General features: G+C 38.1%; 1 protein-coding gene across 3 annotated transcripts; it reads left to right on the top strand.

The window, feature by feature from the left end:
- Window positions 1–1,132: 1,132 nt before the first annotated feature.
- On the top strand, window positions 1,133–9,767 carry LOC138313812 (uncharacterized). Of its 3 annotated transcripts, none has more exons than XM_069254089.1 (3): window positions 1,133–1,481; window positions 4,203–4,566; window positions 6,898–9,767. In XM_069254089.1, the coding sequence occupies exons 2-3, from the start codon at window positions 4,203–4,205 to the stop codon at window positions 7,911–7,913; spliced, it is 1,380 nt and encodes a 459-aa protein (XP_069110190.1). In that variant the 5' UTR covers window positions 1,133–1,481; the 3' UTR covers window positions 7,914–9,767. The 3 variants fall into 3 exon arrangements, with proteins under 3 accessions (XP_069110190.1, XP_069110189.1, XP_069110191.1); XM_069254088.1 differs by having other exon boundaries at window positions 1,133–2,158; XM_069254090.1 differs by lacking the exon at window positions 6,898–9,767 and having other exon boundaries at window positions 1,133–2,158; window positions 4,203–5,537.
- Window positions 9,768–11,236: the final 1,469 nt, after the last annotated feature.

Genomic DNA, 11,236 nt, shown 5'->3' with positions numbered 1-11,236 from the left:
TAATCCCTAGCAATCTTCAGATTTCAAGGCAGTCTACCTTGATTTCTAGTAGTTTAGTTTTTAGTTCAATAGTTGAGTTTATCCAGTTGAATTGAGTGTTTTACTTTATGAACTATTCATGTGGACAATCATAATAATGATAATGTTCTAGTCAGTGAGAAATCCTAGTCATCATTAATACTTCTAACTATGGTGCTGAAAAGTGAATAGTGAAAATTACAAACATTGAATACATCGGACCTTGGTTGAAAGTAAGATTTAAATTTGATTGAATTGGACATGGTTACTAAGAATAATCAGTTCATATAACTCTATAAACAGATTATTTTGATATTGTATGAGAATCTAACCAAGGGGGGAGAATTGTAATACTAGTATATGTAAAACGAACGCACCGATAGTTTTGTACATTAGAGTTTATCTCCTTAAAAAACCATGCTTTCCGCCCATTTTTGACCCGTTTGAACCCATTCTGTCACTGGTATGATAATCTCCGACACTTTGTTTAAGCTACGTCATACAAGATCCAGTGGTGACGTCATATTGCAACATGCCACAACATGGGAATAATTAATTTTTTTCTTTTTGTTTCTGGCTTTCTGATTGGCCTATTCATTTTTTTTTCATTCCACGATAAAAACCAAAATCCGAGAATGGCGCGGAAACCCATAATAGAAACATTGATGTCACAATAGAAACATTAATGTTGCGTATTGATTTGGAAAAAAATAATCCCTTGGAAAAAATCAATGGAATTTTGTTTGCAAACTTTTGTGAGAATCCGCTACGCGGATTCACAGTTTGCAAACAAAATTTCTTTCATACCCCGATGAAATTAAAAAAATAGTGACGTTAATGCTTAAATAAATGAAACGTGTTACCGTAAAGCGTTTAGTGAAGCTTGTAATGTTCGCTAAAAGAATATTTATAACACTTGAGTTATAAGTCATCGAACACTTTTTGTGAATGGTTTTTGTTTGCATTTCAATAGTCGTGGCCGTGATTTCATTAATTAACTATTAGAATTCAATAAATCAATCAAATTATTAAAGTTTGTATCCTTATATTATTCTTCTTTCTTGTTCGGTGTCTTCGTCGGCATGATATAGCACTATAAAAAAGATTTTGTATTTATGTGGAACATAAAGTAATTTATACAATCTGTTTTTCAATTTGATTAATTTTTAATTTTTACTAATCCGGATTAATTTTTCCGGATTTTTGGTCTTGTCCGTACCTTCTATTAGTCACTGCCGTCTAGACGGTCACGTGATCTCTTTGTTTATATTTAGATGCTTTGTTGAAAAATCAATGGCGGGGTGAAAACTTTTCAACTTGATCTGCGAGTTTTATGATTGAAAATAGCAACATTTCTGGTAATTTATTGTGAAAACCAGATGTTACAACTTCTTTGACCTTTAGGCCAAAAGGCTTGGCTATTTGAAAAGCAAAAGTTTACCAAACGGCCCGGATTGTACACTGTAAGTACCATTTGAACTTTTCGTGCATGTCCCGCCATTATTCAGTACCTGACCTAGGCTCAAAATGGTTGTGAATGCTGTGATCTTAGGACATTCCTTTGTGAAAAGACTGAGTAATTTCACTTTAGTGCATAGGGATGTTCGAGTTAATAGGAATTTCAATCTATGCCCCGAGGAAGTATGCGTGTCCTTCGTAGGGTACAGTGGGGGCAGGATTCACACCATTTACGATAAAGGCACTCCAGTCATTGTTCAGACTCGGCCAGAAATTGTAGTTTTACAGTCAGCATCGAATGATTTGTGTGATGTAACCAAAACAGTAGAGGAGGTGTTTCGAGAACTATGTCAGCTAGTGATCACGCTGTTATATACTCATGGTGTTAAAAAAGTGATTGTTAACCAAGTGTTATATCGACACCCACCATCGCACAGGATTCGTTATCGAGTGGACACGGTCTGGTTTAACAGGCGTGTGGACGAACTCAACAGACGTTTAGATAATTACCTAAAGGACGTAGAAGGGGCCACATTATTTCGCCTTAAGGGATTCTGGTCCGAGGGCAGTGAGACAAGCGTTTTTCACACTGATGGGGTGCATTTGAATGACGTCGGTAACCAGAAATTGTACAACAATATCAGAGGTTCCATTATTACGGCGTTGAAACAGATTCGAATTGGTGGGTTATAGGATGTGATACTATTATATACATATACAATTTGTATATTACTCGGCCATGCTGTACCTGTTAATTGTCATTATATCCATATTGTAATATCTGATCATGTACTGATTGTCAATAGGATATAATGTGTACCTAGTTCTGGTATATCTTGAATATTCTTCAAGGTAAATTCTTTTCCCAGGCATAGTAGCTATATAGCTATATATGTAGGCCTACGGTATATACATTATGGTGCATACATAGGGGATACACTTGTCTTAAGCCCCCGCAGGTCAATTAATACGGTACAGATATCTAAATAGTAAATATATATATCGTCAACATATAGGTGCAAATTTGGTCTGTAATTACCAACCCTCCACCTACAAGTTCGCTTAAACTATAAGCTTTAGTCAGTTCAGTTTGGAGAGCTCATTACCAGTCATGGTAGCAGGTATATATTATATTCTTGATTCATTAAATATTTACACTTTATAATTATAGCCCCTACCTGTCGGGGAGCCAGTTAGTAAGCTATATCATCATACTTAGCTCCTACCAATTAGGATATTTAACTGGTTATTTAAAATTTATTTAATTAGACGTCCATACCAGTCGGGGTAATCCTTTGGTAAGTTTAAGCACCTATATATACCGGTTTGAGTATTCGCTTGTTAATGGCTGTTAGCCTCTATTTTTAATTAGCCCCAACCAGGCTGCAGTCTGCGTACTTGGTTGCTAATTTATATTAGCCCTTACTAGTTGGGGTATTCAGTAATTAATATTAGCCACGAAATTTATATTAGCCCCTATCAGTCGGGGGTAACCAGTTGGTAATTGATATTAGCCCCTACCAGTTGGGGTAACCAGTTGGTAAGTTATATTAGCCCCTAGCTACCAGTCGGGGTAACCAGTTGGTAATTTATATTAGCCCCTACCAGTCGGGGTAACCAGTTGGTAATTTATATTAGCCCCTACCAGTCGGGGTAACCAGTTGGTAATTTATATTAGCCCCTACCAGTCGGGGTAACCAGTTGGTAATTGATATTCGCCCCTACCAGTCGGGGTAACCAGTTGGTAATTGATACTTCGCCCCTACCAGTCGGGGTAACCAGTTGGTAATTTATATTAGCCCCTACCAGTCGGGGTAATCAGTTGGTAAAATTTATATTAGCCTCTACCAGTTGGGGTAACCATGCAGTTGGTAAAATTTATATTAGCCCCCACCAGTCGGGGTAACCAGTTGGTAATTTATATTAGCCCCTACCAGTCGGGGTAACCAGTTGGTAATTTATATTAGCCCCTACCAGTCGGGGTAACCAGTCGGTAATTGATATTCGCCCCTACCAGTCGGGGTAACCAGTTGGTAATTGATTTTCGCCCCTACCAGTCGGGGTAACCAGTTGGTAATTTCTACTAGCCCCTACCAGTCGGGGTAACCAGTTGGTAATTTATATTAGCCCCTACCAGTCGGGGTAATCAGTTGGTAAAATTTATATTAGCCTCTACCAGTTGGGGTAACCATGCAGTTGGTAAAATTTATATTAGCCCCCACCAGTCGGGGTAACCAGTTGGTAATTTATATTAGCCCCTACCAGTCGGGGTAACCAGTTGGTAATTTATATTAGCCCCTACCAGTTGGGGTTCTTGGTGGGTAAGTTATATTAGCCCCAACCAGTCGGGGTTCTCGGTGGTAAGTTATATTAGCCCCTACCAGTTGTGGTACTTCTGATCAGTTGGTAATTTATATTAGCCTCTATCAGTTGAGGTACTCGATTGATATCTTATATTAACCGCTATCAGTCGGGGTACTCATATGATGGTTTATTTTAACCCCTACGGGATATTAAATTGGGTAATTGATAATAGCCCATACCAGTTGGTGTCACCAGTTGGTATTTATGTCCCTAGCTACCAGTCGGGGTAATCAATTGGTAGCTTAGATTTGCCCCTATCAGTCGGGGTAACCAGTTGGTGATTTATCATTCATAAATCCAGTGACATTCTACAATCGCAGTTTATCTAAAGACTGTTAATATTTATTATAATTGTTGTTTAGATGGGCAGAACAGACAACCAGGTGGCCAGCAGCAGTAAGGCAGCTGCAGTTAATAGTAGATCGAATGCTAAAACTTCGAAAGGCAGAGGATCTAGAGATAAAGCCAAAAAGACCCCAGCCTCAACTTCAAGTCAGGATGTATTACCAACTGAAGATACAGACAACCAACAATTGGTGGCCTCTATTACTAAACAAGTATTGGAACAATTAAATTCAAGGAGTACACGTCGCCCGTCCAGTCCGGATTCATCTGACGATGAGCTAGAGGAGGAGAGTGAACATCCTGGACGTACACGTGGGAGAAAACGAACTCGTGTAACACCAAAGAAATCACGAAAGAGACATCGACACAAGTCCCCTAGAGGTACGCCGTCTGGGTCGGACAGTGACATTAGCAATAGCAGTGACTCTAGTGAGAGTGGTAGTGAGAGTGGTAGCTCTAGTGAGTCCGATGAGGACAGTTCAGGCTTTTCTGGCAGCCGTACGCGTATCTCCAGCACAATTGCTAGTCAAATTGATCAAAAGCTCAAAAACAAAATTTGGCAACGCAAATATATAAATTTAGCAAAATTGCTGCCCCAATACAAGGACACCAGTGCATATGGTGAGTCCATTCATTTACAAAGCACAGGTAGGTCCCAATTTCGCTTATTAAAAAAGAAATCGGCACCAACCATTAGAACAATTGATCAATGGACCAGTGCTTTTCTGCGTTATGTAGCAATATATGCAGAGAAATTCCCTAAAGAGATTCCACATGTAATTAAGCATGGAGAAATTGTGCGCGATTTGGCTGCCAGAAAAACCGGGGATGCCTGGTTCATTTACGACCAGCGTGTTAGGGCAGAGATAGAGGTATCTGACTTTCCCTGGGGTCAGTTACATCATGAGTTCTGGGTCATGGCTAACACCCCATATCAAAATTACTCCAACAGTAGTCAGCCCTTTCGCGGAAAAGGGGCAGGGGGTTTCCGTGGACGTTCAGGGAGATTCGCTAGACAAGGACCAGACAAAGTCCCTCAGGGTTTCTGCTACTCCCTACATAAACATGGGAAATGCCCCTCTCACCCTGGATCCTGCCCATACAAGCATTGGTGTTATCAATGCAAAAAACCCCACTCAGTTCTGTACTGTCAAGGAAACAAGGCCAACACAAACACTAGTCAGCCAAATCAAATCCAAACAAGTAAAAAGTAACAACATTACTACCCCAGTCAAACCTACAGTGCTGGAATATTTTTTGACTGGTTATGATAAACAGTTGTCACAGTATCTTTTACTGGGTTTCAGAACAGGTTTTAGACTCAAGTTTGAAGGTCACCGAGAATTTAGAACATGTCGAAATCTAGTTTCAGCATATCAAAAGGGAGATATAGTTGCAAACAAATTAAACAAAGAAGTTTCTTTTGGAAGGATTGCAGGTCCATTTTTAATACCACCTTTCCCAACTCTGCAATGTTCTCCTATTGGTGTTGTTCCTAAAAAGGAGCCAGGCGAATTTAGAATGATTCACCATCTTTCTTATCCAGAGGGTCAATCTATTAATGATTCTATTCCCAACGAGTGTTGCTCAGTAACCTACAGTACTGTAGATGATGCAGTGGCTCTTATTAAAAAACTTGGAACTGGTTGTCTTTTGGCTAAGACTGATATAGCCTCAGCTTTTCGGATAATTCCCATACACCCTTCTGACCATGAATTGCTAGGGATACATTTCAAAGGTTTTTACTACTATGATAAGTGTTTGCCTATGGGTAGCTCTATTTCATGTGCTATTTTTGAAGCGTTTAGCTCTGCATTACAATGGGTAGCTATTAACAAACTAGGGGTGTCCAGTATGGTCCATGTTTTAGATGATTTTCTCTTTTTAGGTCCCAAAAACTCCTCAATTTGTGCATTGAGTCTTCAGCAATTTATTTCAGTATGTGAGGCATTGGGAGTACCAATAAAAGATGAAAAGACAGAAGGTCCTAGTTCAGTGTTGACATTTTTAGGTATTGAGCTAGATACAGTCATGATGGAGGCTCGTTTACCAGTCGAGAAAGTGGTTAAGGTCAGAAACCTTCTGTCCTCTATCAAAAAACGCAAAAAGGTCACTTTACGTGAATTACAGTCCCTGTTAGGGCTCCTTAATTTTTGCTGTCAAGTGGTTGTTCCAGGTCGGGCTTTTCTACGTAGGCTAACAAACCTCACTAAAGGAAAATGTAAGCCCCATCACCACATACGTTTAAATAAAGCAGCTAGGCTAGATATGCATGCGTGGTCAACATTTATTGATAGCTACAATGGAAAATCAATTTTTCTAGATGACAAGTGGCAAGATTCAGATAAACTACATCTTTTTACGGATGCTTCTGGTTTATTAGGTTATGGTGCAGTATTTGGCAGTAGATGGTTCTATGGTATGTGGAAAGAGTGTAAAATGCAAAACCATCATATTACAGTTAAAGAGCTTTTTCCTATTGTATTAGCTGTAGAAATATGGGGGGTGAACTTACAAAATCAGTCAGTCATGTTCCATTCGGACAATAGAGCAGTTGTGGATGTTATCAACAAGACATCATCCAAAGACTCTCATATCATGCAATTGGTACGTAGGCTGGTATTAATCTGTTTACGGTACAATATTTTGTTTCAAGCTATCCATATTCCTGGCAAGATGAATGTCTTACCTGACTTGCTTTCACGGTTACAGGTCAGTCGATTCAAGAAGCTGGCAGAAAGCATGGACCCCAACCCTACCAAGATCCCAACTCAGCTGCTACATCTTTGAACAACACTGCAGTTAAACTTTTTGATGCCGCTTTTTCATCAAATACTCATGTTTCCTACCGCACTGCCATAAATTCATATCACAAATTTCATCTACACGTGACAGGAACCTCAACTGTTTTTCCTGTTCCTGTAGACAAGCTGGTACAATATATTTCCTGGTTATACCAGAATGGTAAATCAGCAAATACCATTATTACATATGTTGCAGGTCTAACCTCTTATCATAGAATGATGGGTTTCGAGGATCCAACTCAGTGTTTCCTAATCAAAAAAATTTTGAAAGGGGTTCAGAATTTATCGGCTGGTCCCGACATGCGACTACCGATTACACCTTCCATTTTAGACCAGTTGATTTCTGGTTTAGAACATACTTCCCCAAACAGGTACGACAACAAATTGTTACGTGCTATGTTTACTCTTAGTTTCTTTGCATTCTTGCGAATAGGAGAAATAACCAAGACAGGTACAGGTTCTACTCAAAATATTATACAATTTTCTAACATTACCATGGATACCAAACACAAGAAACCTAAAGAAATGGTACTTTCACTTCGTTATTTTAAACATCATTCATCACGCAGGCCAGTCAATCTTAAGATAGTTTGCCAGAAGTGCAAAAACATTTGTCCAGTTTCAGCTATGAAATCTTTTCGGAAAGCTAGGGGAAGCACCCCTGGGCCTCTTTTTACATTTGACGGGGTTACTCCCATAACCCAATCATACTATACTTCTAGGTTAAAAGAGGTGGTTTCCTTTATTGGCCTAGACACATCAATGTACAAACCACATTCATTCCGTATTGGTGCTGCCAGCACCGCTTTCCAGTGCCAAATACCTGAGGAAAATATTCGCCTTATGGGTCGCTGGAACTCGGATGCGGTGAAAAGATATTTTAGAATACCAGTTTTTGATGGTCTGCAGATAAACCCACAATAATGCTAGATTAAAAAATGTTTACAGGTTGTATGTATATAGATGATCATGAGACTGTCAGAGGCAGCTCAGATTCCTAGTCCCCAGCGATGTTCAATTTGGTGTAGGGGTTGGCCATGACCTAGCATTTATTACTGCATTTTATTATGTGTATATTTTTTATGATTGTCAATTTGGTTACAAATTTATTTTTCTAAATACTGTCTCACACTTATTTCATATTTGTGAGCAGCACAGTATGTGTCTTGGTGGACTTTTTGTATATGAGACACATTATGTACCTTTATTTATGTTGGGGAGTGGATTGACTGTCTGAGGCGGCATGATACTTCACCCATACTGCAGTATTGCTATGATACATGTGGCATTTGTATGGGGCATGCCCTCTTTGAGCAGCATTGGAACGGCAGTGGTTTGACTGTCTGAGGCGGCATGATACTTTAAATTCCCCTATCAGGTATTAATATGTTGTATGTGGACATTTGTATGAGGCATGCCCTCTTTGACCAGTATAGGAAGGGGAGTGGATTGACTGTCTGAGGCGGCATGATACTTTACCTATCCTGTATTAATATGTATATGTGGACATTTGATATGAAGCATGCTCTCTTTGATAAGTATAGCAAGGGAAGTGGATTGACTGTATGAGGCGGCATGATACTTTACCTATCCTGTATTAATATGTATATGTGGACATTTGATATGAAGCATGCCCTCTTTGACCAGTATAGGAAGGGGAGTGGATTGACTGTCTGAGGCGGCATGATACTTTACCTATCCTGTATTAATATGTATATGTGGACATTTGATATGAAGCATGCCCTCTTTGACCAGTATAGGAAGGGGAGTGGATTGACTGTCTGAGGCGGCATGATACTTACCTCCTTTTTTGTGTAGAATTACTGTTTTTGTTTTTGTTGGAAAATTCCAAAAGGCATATGGTATTTTTAACCTTTTCCTTATACTTAAAGTGGCAGTATATGTCGTATATATGATCATATGGACAGGATAAGTAACCTGGATAGTTTAATATATAACAACTTTTATGTGCATACTTAACTGATCTCCTGATCTTTATGTTAACAATCTCAGTTTTGTAATGAGGTTTTTTGTACTTCTTATTATTTTAAACAGTTTTACCAATACCTGATGCCAAATACTTTTTTACTAATTTACATTTGTTCTAATATTTCTGTTTAGAGAAAGACTTAAATACATATACTTTGTAGCACACAAGTTCCTCTGGGTTGGGCGGCACTTGAGTGTACCACTCAAGTTTGTGGCGTTTTTTCAAGATTTTCCCAACCTTTTATGCTTTTAGATTTTTTATTGATTGATTCACTGGCATTTAATAAATGCTCAATTTTCGACAATATATGCCTTTGAGTTTTTTGTCAGCATAAAACCTAGCAGATTTCACATGTGTGCTACTCACAGGGGAGTAGAGTAAAACACGATGGTATAATTGTATTTATGTGGAACATAAAGTAATTTATACAATCTGTTTTTCAATTTGATTAATTTTTAATTTTTACTAATCCGGATTAATTTTTCCGGATTTTTGGTCTTGTCCGTACCTTCTATTAGTCACTGCCGTCTAGACGGTCACGTGATCTCTTTGTTTATATTTAGATGCTTTGTTGAAAAATCAATGGCGGGGTGAAAACTTTTCAACTTGCCCTCCACCACCCCTTTCTTACCTCCTTATATTATGATTATGTATTTTTTTTGTTTGTTTGTTTTAAGTTTATTGTTTGTAAAAAAGGTTGTTTTTTCAAGATTTTCCCAACCTTTTATGCTTTTAGATTTTTTATTGATTGATTCACTGGCATTTAATAAATGCTCAATTTTCGACAATATATGCCTTTGAGTTTTTTGTCAGCATAAAACCTAGCAGATTTCACATGTGTGCTACTCACAGGGGAGTAGGAGTAAAACATAAATGTATGCATGAATCCCCTTACACTACTAAACCTTTACAAATCTGCCCCTTCCATGGTGCTTTACTGCTGCTGCCACTCTGGTGGCAAAAAATTCATTATAGTCCTCGTACTGGTTAATTGACGTAAATTCCTGACCAATCAAGCACTCGTATATTTTTTTTTTTTTTTTTTTTTTTTTTGAAAGTTCGCTAATCTTTAAGCGCTAGACTTTCGCTTTCCAGACCAACCCCGCTGTATATTTAGTCACGGGCGCTCTGATTGTGCGGTCGATTCTCATCGCAGCCAAATCAGCGGCGGGTCTCCAGGTTCCGGAAAAAGCGGGTCAAGAGCCAAATAATATCATCGACGTTATGTCGGTATCGCTTGGTAGGCGAATGTGAAGTCTGTTTTGGGTCGAACATAAAGTAAGAAAATAGAAAACCACAGTAAAACTACAGCCAAAACCGCCCTAAGCTACGATTAATTTAGTACGACTTCTTGTTTGTGTTACCTCTTTGTCCTCATCATATTATCTACTGACTCTTATCTATTATATGTTTCGTTCATATATAATGATTGTAAAATGGGTTTATTTGATGTAATGCACTCGTACGAGGCAGCAACAAATCTTTTATCATGGCAATTGAACCACTTGAATGTCATGGCGACAACAACATTTTTAAAGGAGGGTTTTACTGTTAACGACTGGGAAAGTATTTTGTGTTAAAAATCGTATATCAGTAGAATATCATGCTTGAAAAGTTTATTGTCAGTCACGGTGTATATAGAGAAAGATGTTTATTATAAGATAATATCTTAACGTAAGTTATGTGAAAATTGCTCAGATAAAAGAGATGTGTTTCATTTATGTGTAAATAAAAAGTATAGAGGTAATGACCTGCTGGAAGTGCAAAGTAAAATTACATGTAACTGATAACATTGCAAAATGCTGTGACACGCAGGTAGAATATTCTTGTCCCTCAACGGTCGTATAATTAGTTACATGAAGCACTTGCGTTTCCCTGCCGGACGCCGCTACAAAGCGTAGTTTTTATGACTTAAATACCGACAGGAGCATCTAATGTGTTGTTCAGCTAAACAAGTATGAAAATATTTCTCTTGTTTATAACTGCATAAATGTCAATATTAAACATCAAGATCACATCACTCATACACTTATATTATTTAAACCCCTAAAGGACAATTTTGGACACATGTGTCATAAATAGTCTTAATGCGGGTAGATAACAGCGCTATATACTTGTTTCTTTGTAGTTTAATATATGGTTTTGATAACTTCAATGAACAAATATGATATTCAATAAAAATTTGAAAGCGCTGCTATAAATCAGATTATTTACAATATATTTATTGCATTTTGGGCTAGTTTTGCAAGAGAAACCA

This window comes from Argopecten irradians, unplaced genomic scaffold, assembly GCF_041381155.1.
Source record: "Argopecten irradians isolate NY unplaced genomic scaffold, Ai_NY scaffold_0943, whole genome shotgun sequence".
In the NCBI taxonomy this organism is placed as follows: domain Eukaryota; kingdom Metazoa; phylum Mollusca; class Bivalvia; order Pectinida; family Pectinidae; genus Argopecten; species Argopecten irradians.
This window is presented reverse-complemented; position numbering and strand designations above follow the sequence as displayed.